This window comes from Leptopilina boulardi, unplaced genomic scaffold (assembly GCF_019393585.1).
Source record: "Leptopilina boulardi isolate dan_hultmark-lab unplaced genomic scaffold, ZJU_Lbou_2.1 LbouV2_41, whole genome shotgun sequence".
In the NCBI taxonomy this organism is placed as follows: Eukaryota; Metazoa; Arthropoda; class Insecta; order Hymenoptera; family Figitidae; genus Leptopilina; species Leptopilina boulardi.
The window spans coordinates 179,174-202,464 of NW_026137985.1; the positions used below are offsets into that span (position 1 = coordinate 179,174).

The 23,291-nt window shown below is 26.3% G+C and overlaps 1 protein-coding gene across 5 annotated transcripts in view; it reads left to right on the top strand.

Annotated features, from left to right (window-relative positions):
* LOC127289465 (protein pangolin, isoforms A/H/I/S) overlaps positions 1–23,291 on the top strand; it is a 194,249-nt gene that overhangs the window by 34,001 nt on the left and 136,957 nt on the right. For all 5 annotated transcript variants that reach the window (XM_051317412.1, XM_051317413.1, XM_051317409.1 and 2 more), the window contains one exon: positions 293–396. In XM_051317412.1, coding sequence (XP_051173369.1) covers positions 293–396 — 104 coding nt within the window. The remainder of the gene's footprint in view (positions 1–292; positions 397–23,291) is intronic.

Sequence of the window (23,291 nt, forward strand, 5' to 3'; positions counted from 1 at the left end):
AATATGCCAGTTCCGAGCAATAATAAATTTATATCCTGGAATTTCGTTTGAATATATTATAGCTCAGAAAAATTTACTAATACACGATTAAAAAAACGACTTTTATTTAACATAACCTAAAAGTCAACTCAAAATTAAATAATAAATTTTTTCTAACATTTTAAATATATTAAAAGTATAATGATCAGTTGAATGACTGAATAACTTCAGTTTTTTTCAGTTTTATTTTAATTGTCCCTTTTTTTTAATTTATATTAATAATACTATTGTTAATATTCTTTTTATTTTTCAGGAAAAGTTGATCCAACGCCGCATACTTCGTCTTTCAATATGGGATATCTCGTCTCACCATATCCATACCCAAATGGAGCTGCTGGACCGATCCCAGTTTCTATGGTAAGCATCAACCTATAGCTGTATATATTGAATCACACACGTTAATTTTATCCTTGTATGAGTAGTACATATTTACATATACGAACGGTTCCTTTAGGTATATAAGAAAAAAATTGAATTGAGATGACGTCAATAGTGAAAAATGTAGGTGAAGTTACAAGACATTTGAGGGAACGGTTAATTTAGCACAAATATTATTTTACATAAATAAGTAATACTTGTAAACTAAAAAAACAAAAATTTCGAAAATATTAAAAATTACGAAAATTAATGTGAAATTTAATATTTAGTATTTTTTCGTATCATCAGTCGATAAAACAGACGGAATTTTATCTAAACTAACCAAAACGGTATTAACACTATCGATGTAATTGATTAATCTGTTCTACATTATCGACTAATGGTAAAATATCCTTGTAGAAATATCAATGTGAACTGATGGTAACTTACCAATCGAGTCTAAGACTTAGGCCCTTCATTATACCACATGATCTGCCTTATCGACTGGTATCTATACTATTAGATATTAACCCTTTAACGACCAAACGTGCTACTTTTCGACTTGGATTTCAATTTCGTATTATTAGCAGAAAAAAATTATAAACAAACATACCGTTTTTAACTATTTTTGATGTCATTCTTTATCGATTTCTAGGTATCGTTTACACTATGAGAAACGTGTTCCCGATAACTGACAGAAGTATTCGAATTTTTAGTTTTTTATTCAAAATGGCGCTTGAAAGCCAAAAATATTTCGAAAATATAGTATGAAGAATTTTTTTTTGCAATTGCTCAAATTCACTTAAAATTTGTTATTCGGGAGTTTTTGGGGTCGCTGAATACGATTCTGAAGTCAGATTTTAAAAATTCAAAAAGACGGATCCAATATGTCGGACAATTTTTTAAAAATTTCATCGGATTCACTTGAAATTGGTTACACGGGGGTTTTTGGGGTCGCTGAATACGAATCAGAAGTCAAATATTAAAAATTCAAAGTGGCGGATCCAATATGGCGGAATTTTTTTTTAAATTCATCGTATTCACTTGAAATATTGTTACTCGGGGGTTCTTGGCGTCGCTGAATACGAATCTGAAGTAAGATTTTTAAAATTTTAAATGTCGGATCCACTGATAGATAAATATTACTGTTCGCAGATAAGTTTCACTGGAACAGCGATATGTTCACTAAACAGCGAAAGTTTCCACTATTCTACACAAACATATCGCTGTTCCAAATAATGATTTTCTTCCGTGCAATCAAAAAAATTAAATTTAACAATTCTAGCTGAAAATTAAAATTTTTTTTGGTCACTATTTTGAATTTTTTCATTTTTACCAAAAATTTGGACGCAGTGACCCCCCCCCCCTAAACTCCCGAGCGCGCATTGTGAGCTAGGTCCGTTTTTATTTAATTTTTTTGGTCGTCATATTGAATCTGTTATTTGAAGTTTTTTTTTAATTTTAACAAAAATTCAGATTCAGCGTCCTCCAAAAAGTGACTACTTAATCCTAACTAAAAAAATTGTTTGATACAAATACATTATTTTATTAAACATATATGGAGGACGCATGAATTGTCCATAAAAATTATTATTAGTTAAATTAGAATTTCAAAGAATATTTTTAGATTTATAAATCTAATAAAAAATAATTATATATATTTATTTTTAAGATGAATTTTCATTCTTGGATACAATTTTCTCATTCCCTCACAGCACCAGATATCCTAGGATATTTTAAAAACATCCCATGGATATCCTAGGGATACCCCAGGGATATCCTAAGGATACTTTAAGGATATCCAAAGTAGCGGCGGTTATGATATCCTAGAGATATCCCAGAGATATCTAAGGATGTCCCTAGAACGTCCCAGGGATATCCTAATCATTTCCCCGGATATTATTAGGATATCCTGTGGATATCCTTAGAACGTCCCAAGGATATCCCAAAAATATCCTACGTAACGGCGGCTTGGATGTTCTGAGGATATCCTAGGATATCCTATGGACGTTTTCAGGATATCCTACATTAGTTTAGGATATCCTGAGAATATCCTCAGGATATCCTTTTGTTGTGAGGGTTGATTATTTCTATAAGTTAGTATTAAAATTCACGTCGAACCCTTTCTGTCGATTGCTCGGTCAATTGCTTATTGGCCATTTGCAATTTCGGAAAAAATTGAATTTTGATGTTTTAAGAATTCTGAGGTGAAATGACAAATCGTATAAATAAAAATTTGATGAAATGAAGATTCGGTGAATTGAAAATTCCGGCATTTCAAAATTCCAATCACTTAAAATATTTATGTTAAATGAAATTAATATTCGGTTAAATTATAATTTTTTAATTGAACACTTATGGATAAAGAGAAATTCTGTCAAATGCTAATTCGAAAAATGAAAATTTATCTAAAAAATAATTATATAATTATAAAATTCTTTTTGAAATGAAAATTCTAACCATTGATTTTTATGGGAAATTCATACGCCCTCCAAATAATTATTTTAGTTGTCATTGTTATTTATTTTGTTCGTATGTTTGAATTTTTTACAGTAACATAATTAATTTATATTTTATAAAAAAAGCATATTAAGAATTAACTTAATTTTTTTTAATTTTATCGATCAAAAGGTTATTTAACCTTCAAACTATTTTAAAATTCTTCGAAATTTCATTCATTTATATATAGTAAGAAAGAAACACTCACTACACTCATTGTATATATATATATATATAGACACAAAAAATCAACACATCGACACGAGAAAGTTACATTTCTTGATTGACCGCGTGTGCCGTAGATGGAAAACTGAACAGAAAGAACTGTGCTGTAAACTTGGCGTGGTTGTACAAGTATATTGTATATTGCATTTGATACACGTATTTTTTTTTAATTTTAGAAAACTCTTCTTTTTAAATATTTATTGAATAAAATATTACAAATATAACATTTTTTTATTGTCTTTTTAATGCAGTAAATTATTTTCACAATAAACAATGATGTATTAAATAGCTTTGTAGATTAAATTTATACCATAAAAAATTTAAATAATTAATATATTTTTTGGATTAAATTCGCTTTTTCCTTTTTGTAAATATAAACCTCCAATTTTTGAAAGTTTAATCCATTTTGGTTTTAAAAATAATACCCCACAATTTATTGTGTTATTAAAGTCGAATTAAGCACTAAAAAAATTTTGTATTATTTTTAAAGGGATTAAATCATTTATTTCTTCGTTTATGCATTTAAAAGAATTGTTAATTAAAAAAAAGTAAATGTCCTTATGATAAATATTGTTTTTTGTATATGTAAACTATTTTAATGATATAAGAAAATGAAAGCGAAAATATTAGGTGAATATTGACACCTTGTAATATAAGCGAGAAATAACCTTATAACAATCCGTAATTTAAAAAACAATGCAAAAGTAAACAATAAAAATAACACCTGCTTACGTTATCCAAAAAACTTTACTCGTAAATTAATATACGATGTTCTCAGCTTACAATTAGTGTAACTCATCCTATGGTCCCTCACAACAAAAGGATATCCTGAGGATATCCTCAGAACATTCAAACCGCCGTTACGTAGGATATACTTAGGATATTTTGGGATATCCCTGGGATATTCCAGGGATATCCTAGTGATATCGTGGGGCATTCTTGGGATAAACTTGGTATATCGTTAAAATATTCTAGAAATATCGCTAAGATCTCCCTAGGATATCATTATGATTGAAATTTTGACTATTTGAGATAGCGATTTTTTGATACAAATAGGTTTCCCGTGATTGTCAATCATCTTTCAAATCTGGGCCTTAAAGTTGATAATTAGAGCATATATTTAAGCCAAAAATGCGATTTTCGACACTTTAAATTCGTTTTTTATGGGACTGACCGAATGAAAAATTTTTGTTCTAACACACGCACCGAAAGTACATTTTAGATATCTTGGAAATACATTATAAATACATCCAAAAAATATGTTTTCCATTTTTATTTAATTAATTTGTGGATATCCTAAGGACGTCCTAAGGACATCCCTAATTATTCCAGGGATATCCTTGGGATATCCTAATAATATCCGGGGAAATGATTAGGATATCCCTGGGACGTCCTAGGGACATCCTTAAATATCCCTGGGATATCCTAACCGCCTCAACTTTGGATATCCTTAAAGTATCCTTAGGATATCCTAACCGCCGCTATTTTGGATATCCTTAAAGTATCCTTAGGATATCCCTGGTGTATCCCTAGGATATCCAAGGGATGTTTTTAGAGTATCCTAGGATATCTGGTGCTGTGAGGGGTATTTAACAGTATTTGAGTATTTTGACCATAATATCTTGAGTACTATTTACACAGTTATGTTTATAATTTTAATATTGAAATTCTAGCGAAATAAATTCGCAAAAATTCGTCAGTGCCGTCGGGCGCTTTTTCGCGGGCGAAACTAGTGAGTTGACACAAGTGAACAGCCGGAAGGAATTTCGATCATATGAGATTTAAAAAAAAAATTTAATACTTTTCAAGTTTACATTAAATTATTTAATAAAACATTTTACAGCAAAAATTAGTTTAGCTCAGTGTTGTCTTATTTTTTGACCACTCATTGTATACACACTTCAATGACCTAAACACGAAGCAGTAAAATCCAAATAAAATTAATGAAAACTAATTAAATAAGACATTAAATTGAAACACAAAAAAGAAATTCATTAGACAGAATAGTCATTTAAATGAATTTTTATTTTACAAAAAAAATATTAGAACGAATTATTTTCTAGACTAATTTACGTTTGACAGAATTCTTAAAACGTCGAACTTTTATTTGTCCTAATAAATATCTGAGAGATAAATTTGGGCGCTAATTTTAAAATTAACCACTCAGAAGTTATCAACAAAATTATGATTAGTTAATTTTAAAATTTGCATTTTATTTTTTCTGTCAGATGTTCATTCGGTCAAATGAAAGTTTGTTTAAACAAAAATTCAACGTTTTAAGAATTTTGTAAAATGTAAATTGGAAGAAATGAAAATTTGCCTGGAAATGTCTAATGAAACTTATAGCAAATATTCAAGTATCACGGAATATTGATTGAATGTCAAGGTTATATTAAGTGGGAATATTCCTGTGACATTCAGGCGATACCATAATGTCCGCTTCATGGGGACATTCCACGGTGATATTCCTGTGACATTCGAGTGATATTCGTATGATACTGAGGGAATATTCCCGTGAAATTCATGAAATATTGAGGGGATATCCCTGTGATATTGAGGGAATATTCCAGTGATATTGATGAGATAATTTATAAAATTCTAAAAATAAGTTTTCTATTTTTTTTTCCATTTATTTATTTAAATATTCAAAACAAACAACATTTTAGAATTTTATAAATTACAGGAATATTCTCTCAATATCACAAGGATGTTCCCTCAATATCAGAGGAATATTACCTCAATATCATAGGAATATTCCACTCAATATCACAGGGATATTCTCTCAATATCATATAAAATTTCACGGGAATATTCCCTCAGTATCATACGAATGTCACGCGAATATCACAGGAATATCACCGTGGAATGTCCCCGTGAAGCGGACATTATGATATCGCCTGAATGTCAGAGAGATATTCCCAATTTGATATCACCTTGACATTCAAGCAATATTCCGTGCTATACTTGGGTAATAAATTTAAATTTTCCCGCCATAATAATCGCGCATAAATTTAATTTTACAATATGGGGACGTTTTTACAGATTAAATGATTTAAAAATAAATGATTTGAAAAAAATTAAAAAGTTTTATAAAAAATAATACTAAATACATAAATAAATGTGTATTTACCTAAAAATTGTTAATCATTGTTTTAAAAAATTTTATTTTTAACAAATTTCGCATACTTTTGGTCATTGATCCTAATCTAATTAAACCTAATTGAAAAACAGATTATTTTGCTTTTGTAAGGATTTTTAAGTTTAAGGGATGAAATGTAGGCGTGGTTTTTGAACAGCACAGGGGTGCATATGAGTTACACTAAGCTGAGAACATTATGTATTAATTTTACAAGAATACTTTTTTAGAAAGAACGTGCGAGCAGGTGTTATTGTTTGCTATTTTATGGTTTTTTTTTGCTTATATTATATCTATGAATATTTTGGCCTTTATTACGATGTTATTGAAGTGACATGTACAAAAAAAGGCATTTACATTTTTTTTTTATTAATGACTAACGAGCGAAAAATTTTTTAAATGTATTTAATATCACAGACAATATTTTTCAGTACTTAAGGAGGAATGGTACACGTTAACATAACCTCAAAACTGAGAAATATAACAATTTAACGCAAACATTAAAATTGCATAATTTTGTTTGTGTTAAATTGTTAAAAAAAATTTTCTGTTTTGTGGTTATGTTAACATGTACAATTCCTTAAGTTCTGAAAAGTCGTTGTAAACAATTTTTTTTTTTTGCTTGTTAGTCAATTTTTGTGCTTTTGTTTTTTAAAAGTATATATATGTAAAAAAAAGTTGAATTTGTTATTTTTAGAAAATTGATCCTTTAGGGTAGAAACACTACATTAGGTCTAAATTGATATGAATATAAAATTTGCATATAGTGTTAGAAAAGCAGCTTATTAATTAATTTGCATGGTATGACGCCATCGTAGACGGCATGAACCGCACCGACGGAAGTATTGAGCTTCAGTACAGCGGACTTTCGTTGTGGGGCGATGTTGCCATTTTTTGTACACGCACAAAATATTTTACGTTAACCATCAGTGAAACACACCGCTCCCTGTAGGTTACTAGTCGACTTAAAAACATTGACGCCTCTTGTTATTTGCATTCCCCTAGCAGGCTTAGCAATGTTATTGTCTCCCGCATGTCTCTCTCTCTCTCTCTCTTTTTCTTTCATTCTCTCTTTCTCTCTTTTATGCTTCTCTCTTTCCTTTCTCTGCCTTACAGTCCCTACACTTCTTTATGCTCATACTTCTTCATATTCCCTCTCTCTTTTCAACAAATACATTCTCTCTCTCTCTCTCTCGCTCTCTCTTGTTTTTTTTACCAATCTTAACCCTATAGTTCATGCACAGCCTTATCGACGAAAGCAAGCAAACTCATTTCGCATACAACGCAACGCGAATAACCGAACATTCTCAGTTTTATTTTCGAGTCCGAGTTTTTATTTTCTATAAAGAAGGCAATGTCTTTTGATACTTTTAATTCTACGAAAAAATTCCGTAAATGTAAATACATTTCAACTATTTCATCTATAGTTGACATCAGAAGATGTCAATTATCAAACAGGTTGACAAAAGTATGTCAGAATAAACTAAAATATAATACTAATTTCCAGTGTGGGAAATTTATTTCTTATTTTATGGGTCCTTAAGCATAGATTTGGCAAGGTTGTTAAAAAATAAAGCCATGCTTCTAATCCGTGAAAAATGGCAAATTCCTTAATCAAAGTTCCCATCTTTTGGGAAAGATTAAAATGAGACGCATGAATAAGCTCTTGTTTTTTCATTTAACAGAATTCAAATACCTATAGAATTTACTTAAAGCAGAATTTTTTATTCTTCGAATTAACAAAAATTCAATTAAAACGAATTTCTTTATTACAAGAATTTTTATATTTAAACGAATTATCATTAGACAGAATAGAGCAGAATGTCTAATAGTCAGGGAACCTCTCCAGGTTAGGGAAAAATCATGGAATTTCCTTAAATTTCTGGAATTTTGTAACAAATTATAAAAATTAGAGCAAATAAATGCCTCCATTTTAATTTCTGCTCTATAACTATTCGTAAAAATATGTTAGCAATAATTAATTAATTTTTTAGCAATTTTTGTCCAAAAAACTGATTTCTCGCATTAAAATAAATTGATTAACCTATAAAGTTTACATTTTACCAATATTTGTAAAATTGAATGAACCAAAAGTTTTGAACGTTCAATTAACCAAATTTTTTTTTGCAACTTCTTTAAGTACGAATTTTACTACAAAATGTTGTTTTAAATATCTAAAAAGAAGTTATTTAATTTAATAATTGTTTAATTTACTGTTTTATTTTACATTGACATCATAATGTTTAATAATTTATGGATTGAAAAAAATATTTCGTTCACTTGAACGTTCAAAACTTTTGGCTCATAAAATTGATCGCTATTTTAGTTGTAATCCTTCTTTTAATTTTGAATATAAGTGTATCATGTTGAGGAAGTTAAATGTTCATGAATTAATAATTCCCGGTTATTTCCCGGTTTAAGATATGAAAGTTTTTTCTCACTACGAGTATATTATAAAGCAAATAGTACCTTTAATATTAATGTATAACTGATACTTTAATGATAAACATAATAAATAAGTTTCAAACAAAATTTTTAATTTTTCTCCCTGTTGTTTTCTTATATATAGCACACGATTTGATAAAAATTTTATTAAATTTACCATTTTAGGTATTTTATTTCCAGTTTTTTTTTCGTTTCCCGGCTAGTTCCTGGTATTTCCCGGTTTGTAGACACCCTGGTTTTTGCTCTCCCGTGTGGAAATTTATCGTGGAAATGTATTGGAAACTGTATAGTTGAGCTAGATTCAATCGAGCAAATTGAGAGGAAAACTGGACAGAATCAAGTAGGGTATGTGACGCTAGGGATAGCTAGTTTTTTCCAGCCCTGTTGTCTAATCCCTTTCTAGTAAAATAAAAATTTCTAGCCAGTTTCATGATATTAAAATATACAGTTTCTATCTACCCAAGGGTTGACCCAACTTCAAATAGGTAGTAACACCTACACAAAAAGAAATTAAATATGGAATTAATTATACAATTAACACATTATTTATAATTGGAGACCTTATATTTACCCCTACCTATTATTATTTAATGCAATCGCTTACATAAATTTTTTTGTTTAAAATAAGATTATTTTTTTCATTTTTGAATTAATTTGTTTAAATTAAGATTGAAATTAATAATTCTTATTAATTTAATTAATTAAATTTAAATTATAGGTATAACATAAAAATAACAATAATTAAATATTTTTTTATGGATTTATTTATTTAATTTGCTATTATGAATATATGTTATCTTAAATAAAATTTTATTTCTGCTTACTTGTTTTACTTGTCAATATTAGCACAATAAAATAAAAACTTCAAATCAATTAACCCATTAACGACCGCCAGGACGAAAAATTTACCTTCACTTAGCAGCTGTTATTTTATATGAAAAAATAATTCAAAAAATTCAGGATAGCCCATTTCTAACGTAAAATTTATCGCTCTTTTCGATTCTGAAGTCCAAATTTAATTATAATTAAATTCTTAATATTTATAACAATTTTATTGCAAAAAAACATGATTTTCTGCATGGCGGATTCGAAATAGCCTACAAATTTTAAAATTCACCGAATTTGCTTAAAAATCAATACTTATTGAGTTTTTGGGGTCGTTGATTTCGAATTACTTCACTTTATATTGAAATCGAACACATTTTTTATTACTGATCTACTATTTTATTACTCTAATTCGAAATCAACGACCCCAAAAACTCAATAAGTATTGATTTTCAAGCAAATTCGGTGAATTTTAAAATTTGTAGGCTATTTCGAATCCGCCATGTTGAATTATTGAAAAGTAACTTCAGATTCGTAACAAATTTCAGATAAATCCATTGAGTTTTTGAAAAAATTGTCCGCCATATTGGATCCGCCATTTTGAATTTTTTAAAACTTATACCGTATTCGTGTTTAGTGACCCAAAAAACATAAGTATATAGTGCAGAAATAAAAATAATTCATCAATATATTATTTTTTGCAAAATAGTATTTTTTAAATCTTTTTTAGTGGAAAATCGCCATTTTGTCGTCCGCCATCTTAAATTTTGAAATTCACAACTATATAGTTTTGTAGCTGGGTATTCGAGGACGCGATATTTTGGGTTCCAGAGCAAATTAACTGTCGTTTTCCATGTCAAAATATTTTTTGAATAAAAATTTTTTTGCAGAAAATCATGTTTTTTTGCAATAAAATTGTTATAAATATTAAGAATTTAATTATAATTAAATTTGGACTTCAGAATCGAAAAGAGCGATAAATTTTACGTTAGAAATGGGCTATCCTGAATTTTTTGAATTATTTTTTCATATAAAATAACAGCTGCTAAGTGAAGGTAAATTTTTCGTCCTGGCGGTCGTTAATGGGTTAAACTTATTTATAATATAATGCTTACATAATATAATAATAGCCAGAAGCATATATGCACGTCAAAGATTGTCAGAGGCTGAATTTGTCTGTCAGCTAGTTACTGTAGCAAATTTAGTGACACCTGCTTGACGGACTTATATTAATTTTTCATGACGGTATCCTAGGGTGCATCTTGGTAAATTCTAGACAGTCTACTGTACGAACTTGTACAAAATTTTCAAGTAAGCATTCTAGACAATAACTAGCTAAATTCTAGAAAGGCTACATATCTAAAGAAATAAAGGGAAAACTGTATAAAAACTGCACATGAACTTTGAGGGGCCATTGCAGTTCTTTCACTGAGAAAAAAAATTTAGTGTTTGCAACAAAATTGTTTGGTTAGGCAATTTTTGTTCTTGTAACCAAATTTTGGTTGGCTGAAACAAAGTCCTAGAGTTATCTCAACCAAACATTTGGTTAGGCCAACAAAATTATTTGGTTGAACTCTTTTACATTCCAACCAAAATTTGGTTACGACAACAAAATAATTTCGTTAACACAACAAAATAGTTTGGTCTAAAAACCAAATGATCGTTTGTTGTCCTAACCAAAATTTGGTTGCGACAACAAAATAATTTGAATAATTTGAATAATTTGAACAGTTAGTTTAAATCTCTCACAAGGATGGGTAGTCCAGTGGTCAGAACTTCAGTTTTAAAACAGAGGTTCGATCCCAGGCGGAGATGAGATTTTTCAAAGTCCACAAATATTTCAATTGGATAAATATAAATTCAATGTTAAATTAATAATAAATAAATAATGAATGAAATAAATAAAAAAGATAAAAGGGAAAGAAATAATGTAGAATAAAATTTTTAATTTTACAAAAAAAACTGTTTGTTTGATCAATCAAATATTTTTGTTGACCTAACAAAAAAAATTTAGTTGAGCTAACCAAACATTTTTGTTATGCCAACAAAAAACACTCAACCAAATTTTTTGATTGACTCAAACAAATAGTTTAGTTGCTTAAATACCAACAAAATTTTTTTGTTGGCCTAACCAAATTTTGGTTGCTCTGACTAAACATTTTTCTCTGTGTTGAGAATAAATTTCCACGACAAACACTGTCTAGCTATAGGCTAATACTAGGACGGCCACGATTAATTCCTACACGGGCTATTTTTCCGTAAAAATATGGCAAATACGTGGTTATTTTAATTTCTGCTCTACTTTTACGGAAAAATAGCGCAAAAACTAGAGCAGAAATTAAAATTTCGACGTTTTTGTTTTAATTTTTCGTAAAAATAGATCAAAAATGGCGCCAATTTAATTTATGCTCTAGTTTTTGCGCTATTCTTTCGTAAAAATATGGAAAAAACGCGGCCGTTTTAATTTGTGGTGTATAATTTTTCTTTAAAATTGGCTTAAAACGCCTCCATTTTAATATCTGCTCTAGTTTTTTATAGAAATAGAGCAAAAACCGAGCCATTTTAATTTCCGCTCTAGTTTTATAGAAAAATAGAGCAACACATTATATATATTAAGTTAACATATTTAATAATATGTCAGGGGAAAATTTTTAAAAAATCTCATGGAAAAGTCAGAGAATTTTCCTTTCGTAATTTGCTAAACACTCTGTTAACAGAATTTTCATTTGGAGCGTTTGATTATCCCATAACAATCATTAATTAGAATTTCCGTAACAATACTATAAAATACAATTATTTTTTAGTTGAATTTTGATTTTTCAAATTAGCATTTAATAGAATTCTTTAAATCAATAAAAAGTTGAAATAGAGAGAAATTCTGTGAAATAAAAATTCGTCATTTTAAAAATTTATTTGTCCGAATTTTTATTAACACAAAATGTCATTTAACAGAAATCTTAAAATCCAGAATTTTCAATTATTCTACATTGAAAAAGGTCGAATAATCAAACGGCAGAAATATTTCGGCGCCAATTTTAAAATTGACCAATCACAATTTTCTTGATAGTTTCTGATTGGGCAATTTTAAAATTGGCGCCGAAATATTTCTGCCGTTTTATTATCAGATCATTTTTAATGTAGAATAAATGAAAATTTCTATTAAATGACATTTTGCGTTAATAAAAATTCGGACAAATAAAATTTTGTTTTAATGAAAATTGTGTCTTTTAAAAATTCGACTCAGACGAAATTCTGTTTAATAAAAATTCTAATAAATAAAAATTCTTTTGAATAAAAAGTGTGCAAAATGAGAATTATGTTGAAAGAATATTCTGTTAAATAAAAATTTTATTACATAGAAATTCTGGTTAATTTAAATTTAATTTAACATTAATTCGAAAAACAAATTCGAATAAAGTAAAATTATATCTAATAAAATTCTAAATAATTATGGAATAATCATGCGTCCCGTTTTAATCCAAATGCCAAGATTTCAGAAGCAGAACTTTTTTTTCGGAAAAAAATGAAACATAGTTTTTCCAGTATTCAGTCAGGCCAAGGTTAGTAAAATTGGATTATTTTAGTAGAAATCCCGAAGTTCCGCAGTCACGCCTTTATATCCGTCTTTTTAGACTTCAAGTCAGCCGCATCCCAGTCCCTGGGAAATGTTTGTTTGTTTTGTTTAAATTGCCTCTTGTATAAACAAATAGTGAGTACTGCTCTTGGAAAATGTTCATAAGCAAGTGATTATCCCAGGCAGAGAAGGGATCCACCTTTTTCCATTACGGTATGGTCAAGGTTTTCTCTCTTTTTGAAGAAACCTTGTCCAATAGTCTGTTGTTGTCATGATTTACCATTTCCACGGGGGTAAGAAATAATACTATTTGCCTGACTTCACATATTAAGTGAATTCCACAGAAAATTTTCTGGACTAACGGATAAATAGTCGTTTATCAGTTATTAGTTAAAAGTTTTATTTTAAAGAATTTTAATATTTACATATTTTTTAAATTAGTATATTTAACAGAATTTTTTTCTAAACTAATTTTCACTTAACAAAATTTTTATGCAATCGAAATTATGATTGACAGAATTTATAAATTAAAAAAATTTCTAATTTAACCGAATATGTATTAATTTAGCAGAATTCCAATACAAAAGAATTTAAAATGATTCGAATTTTTGAATGACAGAATTCCAAATTCGTTTAAGAAATTTTTGAAAAAAAAGTTCTTATAACATTGGAGATTTTCAAAACGTTATTTAAGCTTACACTATTATAACGTTCTGAAAACGTTATAAAAACGTTTTTAGATCAAAGAACGAAATGTAGAAAATTCTTGTTTGTGGCACAAACGTTTCGTTGAATTTTTTGAGTTTAAAAAATATATTATAAGTTGACAATGTAAAAAGATTGAATTGTTAAATTTTCTTTTATTACAAGTTTGTCGAACATCGCTCGTAAACTTAAGCTCTCGAGTTACTATATACTACCCGTGTGGAAAAATTTCCTGGAAGCCTAATGTCTGGCTTGGTCCAAATCTGCTTTAACCCTAAATCTGGAAGTTCTGACCTGAGTCTCCTTTTGACTACATATATGTAACTTTCCATTCTACAAAAGGCTTTTCTCGTTTAACTAGTTAACAAAACATTGTTTTATATGGTATAAAGTTAATGTGAATTAATTATTTATTATGTAAATTAAATCAAACAAGAGAAAGCGAGTTTTAGTTTGTATCAGTTAAATTTGTTGACAATAATATTAGAGACGCATGAATAAGCACTAAAATTAATTTGTTAGAATTTTCATTTTTTGGAATTTAACCGAATTTCTATGTTACAGAATTGTTACCTGAACGGATTTTTATTTTACAGACTTTTTTTTCATCGAATTTGAATTTATTCAGGCTTTGGATTATATACGACTTTTTCAAAAATACGACTTTTTTCGACTTACTTTAATAAGATGGGACTTTTTTGATTTTTTTTAAAAAACATCTTTTCCAAATTTTTGAACAAAATACTTACATAATTTTTGTCTAGAATTTCTAATAAATTCTTCAGAAGCAAAGTTTGTCTAAAATTTCAATCAAAAATCACTTGAGTATAATTGTTTTTAAAAATCGGAATTTTAAAATTTTCGAAAATTCAATTATTTTTAAAAAAAGTTTATCTCAAATTATTTAATAAATTATTATTTAATTCTGTAAAATTTAGTTATTGTCTGAAATTTAACAAAATCTACTGAAATTCAATTATTTTTAAAAATTTCATTTATTTACAAAATTCAATTATTTTAAATAATTTTAATATTTTTTTTAAAGATTCAATTATTTAAAAAAGTTTCAAATAAAAACTTAAAAATTGAATTGTTTTGTCAGAAATTGAAAAAAAATTCGCAGTTTAAATTTGCAGAAAATCTATTTTAAATTTTTCTACAATTCAATTAAAAAAAAAATGTAATTTAAAAATCTGTAAAACTTATCTAATTATTTTCTGAAACTTTTTAACCAATAAAACTAAAATCTATGCCAATATTTTCAATTCGAAAAAATTGCTTAAACCAGACTTAAAATAATTTAAATAATGGAGCTTAATTTTTTTAAAGAAATTCTTTATACTTAATTAACATTTTAAAATTTGTCTTAGTTCGATTCTGAAATATTTGAAATAAATTTTCTTGTTAATATTCTTTTTGAATTATTCTTATTAAGAAATTATTAAAATGAATATAGAAATATAGAAAATGAAATTTCCATTAAATAATAATTCGAAAAAATTAAAATTGGGCCAAAAGTAAATCCAAAAATTACATTTTTTAAAAATTTTGCTTCGAATTTGTGTGAAAAAATTTATTTGAGTCAAATAATCAGTGATTATTTATTTATTTAAATTATTATTATTATTATTATTTAAATTTAATTTATTTGTGTTAAATAATTATTATTTGCATTGGTATTTGTTTCAAATACATAAATTATTGGTTCAAATACAGTTTATTTAATTGAAATATAAATTATTTTGTTCAAGTAAATGTTTATTTGATAATAGTTAAGTAGCCGATTATTTGAATCAAATAAAGTTTTTTCAGTGTATAATATATTCGGAAATAAACGTTGTTTTCAGTTTTTTTTTAAAAGTGTATTGCACCACTAAAATTACTTTTGATATTTTAATCATTCCGATTAATCGTTAATTTAACGATTTAAAAATAAAAAGCACTACCATACAGTACCGTAACTAAAGAAGTGACGTTGATGCCCCCACCGTGAAAACAGCATGCTCCTGAGTTCAGTTAAATTTAAGGGTAAAGACACACTTGATTAAACGTATTTGAACTTCGCGTATACTTATTTTGAATGAACGGATTGTAAAACCGAGTATAAATTTCTACAGACAATTCAAGTTGGTCTCTCAACTGTAATTCTACAATAGGTTCCCGTTTATCCTATATTAAATTGAAATACTACCGACAGTTTAAAATGCTCTTAAAAAAACATACAACCAATGGCAAATGACCGCTAAAATAATTGTGAATGATGACAAACAAGTTCTCAAAATTTTGTTTTTTTACGCGTCATAGCTAAAAATTTAGCAGTTCTAGTAAAAATTTTAGTTGCTGCAACAAACATCATCAGCAAATATTCGTTAGCATCTGTTCATAAAAAAAAAAAAATTTTGACGTATCTTACGATTCACAAGTGTCTTTTTTTCAAAATATCTTATGAAGACACAAACATCTTAATGTAAGATACTTTAAGAATCTTTAGGATGTAACCCACGTGGAAAGATTTGCGGAAATTATCCAAAAATAAATTTTTTTGACGGAAATTCTTCGGAAATAAAATTTTGGACAGAAATTCTTTGGAAATAAATTTTTTGACGGGAATGCTTCTGTAAGATTTTTGATAGTGATACTCAAGAAAGTAAGTACTTACTTACTTTTTGTAAGTTACTAATAGTTAACTTTGTCAAGGAAGGTAACCTCATTTAGTCATATGTCTTTAAAAAATAAAGTCACAGAAAGTCCCCTATCGGATTTAAATTTTTTTTATTAATATGAATAAAAAATAAGTTATTATTTAAAAAATTTTTAAATTCAATAATTAAGTAGAAAAAAATAAATAAAAGGAAAAAAAATTAATTTTCGTTTTTGGAACATTATTGTTTTTTACTAAAAAAATTTTTGTTGAAAAATAATGTAAATTGTGAAAAAATGTAATTATTAATAAAATTTTTAGATAATAAAACAATTTTGTTGCATCTCATACACTGCAAAAAGAAATATCTTATTTTAAGATGTTTTGGTCGCCTTTTTAAGATCTTTTTTACAACTTGCTTCTAAGTTATCAAAAACATCTTAAAATGCATTAGTTTCTTAAGATATAAGATTGATAGGAAAATACTTTTGGTAACTTGCTTCCAATGTGTCTTATAATAAGATACTTCTTTTTGCAGTATATAGTTCAATATATTTCTTTATTTTTAAAAATATATGGAACAGTAAATTTTCATACGTTTAAGCTTAGTTTATTGACAAAAGATCAGTCACAACTTTTTAATAACATTATTATTAACATCTTAAAATTGAGAACCTACTTCTCTATTTTTGATTTTTTTTAATTTAATAATTTAATAGTAATAAAAACCTTAAATTTTAATTAAAACAATATATTTGTATATAATCAATAAACAAATTTAATATTAAATCAGAGAGGAATTGAGAGTAAGCACGTAATGCAAATCGCGCTTTTCTATTAAAGTCTGCCCCCTCGCGGTCAAAATATCGAAGCTTAGGTGGTTAGCTATATATATATTCCTTAAATCGGTGAGGCTACACACATACGCATAATGTAATGGCTAAGCCGAATGACGTTCGGAATTGATCGGGCGGGCTCGTGTATCTTTGCGTGAATTAGAGAAACAAACTGAAAACGAACCGTGCGGGCCTCATCCAATGTTTTGACTTTTTTTCAGATAAAGTATATGAGCCGGTTTTTGAAACAATTCACTAACCGACAATATTTTTAAGGTTAAATTTAGAAATTTTAATTTAAATTAGTAATTAAAATACAATTTTAATTTATTATTTAAATTTCATTTTAAATTTTTATAAAATTTAGAATTCTAAATGTTCTCTCTTCGAATGCATATAGTTGAATAAGTACGAAATTCGTTTTCAATAAATCTTATCATAATTATTATAAATTTTTAATTCAAAAATGTTTTTCTTAAACGTATGAGTGATTTCACGTGAGATTTCAGTCGTCCCTTTAATTTCAGCCAAATATAATTTTTTCGTGTTCTGCAGTGAAAAAAAGATACTTTCTTTATGCAAATTTTCGAGTTATAAATTTTCAAAATTTCAGTTTTGTAAATGTAGACAAAAAACTGGATTTTTTCAATTTTTGCCAAGAGAAGAAAAGTTCCAGTTTATCTTTTACTTTTCAATAATGTTAACGAAATTTTTTTTTCATTTTTTATTAAAAAATAAAAAAATTAAGTTTTTTTAAATTGGAATATGATTTAAAAAAAAATTTTTTAAACATACCTGAAAATACTAAGAAATACTGGAAATAACTAAGATTATAGGTTTAAATAAACATTTAAACACTGCGCGCAGCATTGTGCACATTTCTGAAAAGTAAAAAAAATTGTTAAATTGTTAAAAAATTTTCTTTCATTTTTCATAGTGAAATAAAATTTCAGGTTTCAAAAAAAATTATTTTAAATAATTTTTAACAATATTTACCAATATTGTAAACTGACATAATTTTTATAAATATTATCTTTATTTATTTAATTTAGTTAAACATAAATAATAATGTGAAACTAAACACCATAGAATATTCTATACAAATTAATAATGTATTAAATTGTGGGTAATTTTAATAGGTATTGACAACAATGTTTACAATTTAAATTTTGAGAATATTCTCATTTTATTTAAAATTAAATCATTTTTTACTTGGACAAGCCCAAAGAAAAAATAATTAATTAATTTACAAAAACAATTTTTCTGATTTAAAAACCTATAAAATATTTTTTAAAATTGATTATTTTATTTATTTATTTTAAGTTAAAACATTTAATCTCTTGACAAAATGTTTTTAAATTTAATATTTTAAAAAATGTAAGCTACTTATAATGTGTAAGCATTTACAAATCGAAAATTTAAAAGTATAATATAAAAAAAATTATATTTTTTTATAAACTATTAAATAGACATAAAAAATTGATTCAATTTTAAATAAAATGAGAACATTCTTAAGAATTAAATTATAAACATTGTTGTCAGTATTAGGTAAAATTTTTAAATTCTAAAATTTTATTATAATATTACAAAAAATATTTTTCAAAAATTTTAACGGCAAAATAATAAAAAGAATTTAATTTTTCTTTTAATATGACTTTGACAAAAGCACATTATTTCACATTACTAATCTATGATTTAACTGAATTAAATAAATAAAGATAATATTGTAATACCGAAAATTTTTTTTACTTATTATAAAATAATTATGATAAGATTTATTGAAAACGAATTTCGTACTTATTCAACTATATGCATTCGAAGAGAGAACATTTAGAATTCTAAATTTTATAAAAATTTAAAATGAAATTTAAATAATAAAATATGGAATTTTAATATTTTTTAAAATAGTATTTCTTAAACATATAAAATATATTAAAAAAAGAATTTTTGTGTTCTAATTTTATATCTATATATTAAGTCACAATTTTGAAGTGAATCAACGTAAATCTTAATAGGTTAATATTTTTATGAGTAAACTTTTCCACAAGTTTAATTATTTTTCATCAAAAATGTTTAAGTACATTTTTTCTATTTCTAAACAAATGTTTTAAAAACCAAATTAAATTTTTTTTCTTGTTACTTGTTTGCAGAAAAGACAAATTAAATTTGGATAAATTCTAAGATCCTTTCTTTTTTTGAGTATCACTATTGAAAATCTTACATAAGCATTGCCGTCAAAAAATGTATAAAAAAATTTATTTCCGAAGAACTTCCGTCAAAAAAATTTATTTTTGGAAGTTTATGGGAATTTTGCGGAAATTTTTCCACGTGGGAACTTATATTTTAAGATGGAAAAAAGATTTTAATATTTGATAAAACGTATAAAGTATCTAAAATACTTAACAAAACATCTTATTCTAAAACAGAAGATATCATTTTTCCATCTTAAATATTATTGTAAGATAAGTACCAAGTAACATGTTTTTGCAGTGATAATTCGAACTTTGAATGTGACTTTTTGAAACGTTTAATTTTCAAAAAAAAAAAAAAACAATAAATAAGTAAAACAATTTTTAAACTGTATATAAATAGTAAAAGATACTAAAAAGAAGTCTAAAGGAACTGTATATATGTATGTTATTTATTAATCTCTTTATTTAAGGGATTATTTTATCCCTCAATATAAAGAAATCACATCTCTCAAGATGGGTAACTTTTCCCTCTACGATTATTTGATTTACTTTCCAGGATAGTTAAATTGAATATGTGTAAATAGTATTTTGTACTATTTAGAGTGCTACTGTCATAACAGTTTACCCTCAAATATAGTTAGCTTGACCCTCCATCTAATTATTTTAACACTCCATTTTTCTCTACGTGTATAAAGATTTTCGATAATTATATAACATTCTTTCCTCAAAGTAGGTCGAAATCATTTTAAGGGTTGTTTTTATAATATTTTTTAAAATCTCTTCTGTTTAAATTTTTAACGATATTTGTAGGCATATACTAAAAAAAAATTTTATTTGATTCAAATATACAATTTTATTAATTCAAATAAACATTATTTGTATTTTAAAGAAAAATTATTTAATTTAAGTAAATATTTATTTGATAACAGTCGAATGACCAATTATTTAAGAGGTCTTATAAATTTTTAAAACTATAAGTTAAAGGTTTCTTAATATTTTTTTCTATCAGTACACCCAGAGAAATGTTTTATTTGAATTAAAAAAAATGTATATTTGTCTCAGAGCCTACTAAAGTTTTCTTTGTCTCAAATAAATTTTTATATTTAAATTTGAGACGAATAAATTTTTATTTGCTACAAATATATTTTATATTTAGGACAAATAAATAAAAAGTTTTGAATGTAATATATTTAATTGCAAAATTGCCTGGTATTCAGCCAAATATTCTGGAATTGATATAATTAAAATTTATGATTCAAATTGAAAATCTTAAATTTTTACATTTCGTGGTTATTTTTTTGTATGTTCCGTGGATATTGTTGAAACATAACAATTTCCATTTCTCTGTGTCAATGATAAGTTGATTTGAATTCTGCTTCACATTTGAGACACAACAGGGAGAAAGGCATTCAAAATAAAAGGAAAGTGTGATTTAATTAATAAACACTCGCGAATAAAAACATTTCTTTAATTATCCTGAAATTAGTATTTGTTTTAATCAAATAATAATCAATCCTTGTACAAACAACTGCTTGGTCGCGTTAATCTGTCACCTCGTTTTCACTACGTCCGACATCTTTAAAGTTATATCGTATACAGTATTCTGCGCATGCTTGCGTTGAACTCAAATAAACTTTTATTTCAATTAAATATATTATTTATTTGCCACAAATGTACTTTTTTAAAAAGTACTAATAAAATTGTTTATTTGTAAGAAACATATACGACAATTTCAAACAAACATTTATTTATTTAATTTAAATAAAATATTTATTTGAAATAAATAAAAATGATTTAAATATACGTTTTTATTCAAAACTAATAAATTTTTTCTCTGGGTGAAGTTTCAAAATATAATAAGTTAAATCTTTTAACCTTAAGCTCAACTCGATGAAGTCATTACTATTAAACATGTGGAATATATTTTATAAGCTCTTCAAATCAAATACTTATTTCAATAAAAATATATCAAATTTTCTAGCCCATTTAAGTTCTCAACACATTTCTAATCTCTTACCTCTTTATTCCTTCTTGACCCTTTCATCCATTCAAACCACCCCCCCTCTCTTGAACCCTTAATTGTGACATTGTTATATCACCAAACCACATTATAGGGCTTTACTAAAATTCAAAATTAGGGGTGGAATGGGGTAAACCGATCTCCTGTCAATTTGTTTGTATTGGTCAAACTGCCAGTTGCAGAGAAATTATATATTTCTTTGAGTCAAATAAATATTTATTTCTTTCAAATAAATTTTACTTGATTTAAAAATACAAATTTAATTTGTGCTAAATTAGAGTTTTTTATTTGAAACAAATAAAAAGTTATTAGGCTCTGAGACAAAAATATATTTTTATTTAATTCAGATAAGTTTTATTGGACTCAAATAAATGCGTTTATTTGGGACAAATAAAATTTATTTGAATCAAATATAAATATACAAGATTTGTCTCAGAGCCTCCTAACATTTATTTATTTTAAATCAACTAAAATTTATTTAGCACAAATAAAATTTCATTTTTAAAATTAACATTTGACAGAATTTATTTTTTTACAGAATTTCACTTTACCCAACTTTATAATTTAAAAAATTCTAATTTAACCAAATATTAATTTAGTAGAATTCTTATTGAACAGAATTTTAAGTGATTCGAATTTTAAATGCCAAAATTTCCAAGTCACAGAATCTTCATTGGTCGCAAATTTTTAAATTAACCAATCAGAAATTATGAAGAAATTTGTGATTAGTTAATTTTAAAATTCGCGCCAAAATATTTCTGTCGAATGTTTGTCGGCCATTTGCAGTTCCGGACAAAATTCAGCGTTTTAAGTATTCTGTCAAATAACAATTCGTGCGAATAAAAATTGTTAAAGAGGTTAAATTGGGTAAAGAGAAATTCTGTCAAAAATAAATTCTGTCAAATAAAAGTTTGTTATCTAAAAATTTTGTTTAAAAATTCGTTAAAAAAGAAATTCTGCCTAATATTCATAAACATTCGGGCAAATGAAGATTCAGCGAATTGGAAATGTCGTTTAAAAATTCAAATCACTTAAAATTTATGTTGAATGAAAATTGTGACTAATAAAACTTAAATTTTTGTAAATATTGTTTAAAAAACAATAATAATTGTAGAACAATAAAAATTGGGGTTCAATTATTTTAAATAATAAATAAAATTAAAAAAAATTTATTCATAATCGTGTCTTGCTGTTATCCCCATACAAAGAATGCACACAACATTCAGCGCATGTAGAGAGTCGTTAAACGTCCTTCGCCATTTTTCATCAATTAAAAAAACTCGATTTGCCGGGGTTTCACAAAATAAAGGGTGCACCGAAGCATAGTTTTTTCCAGTAAAGGGAGGAGAAGAAGAATAAGTGAAGCGAAAATAATCGTACAAGAGTGAAATAGGAATATAAGAAATATATAGAGTAAAAGATAAAAAATGCAAGCTGTATTTAGATTCGCAGTATAAAATAAAAAAAATAGATTTTAGTATAATAATCAATAATTTTTCCAAACATATTAATTTCAAATCTAAAGATTTCTTCCTTTTTCAAAAAAAAAATAAAAATTTTAAAAGACTTTTGCTGAGGCGCACTACGTTAAAATATTGACGAAACCACTTAAAGCACATTTGATGCATTTCGAAATAATTACATACATCCTTTAATAGCCTGATGCTGTGTTCATTTTTTCGTATACGTTTCTGTCGTCAGATATTCTAATGGCCCTTGGCACTAGAGAGTATGAAAGTACCGAAGTTACAAGAGAATAAAAGTATACTCCCTCTAAGCTTTTAGGGACGAAAAAAA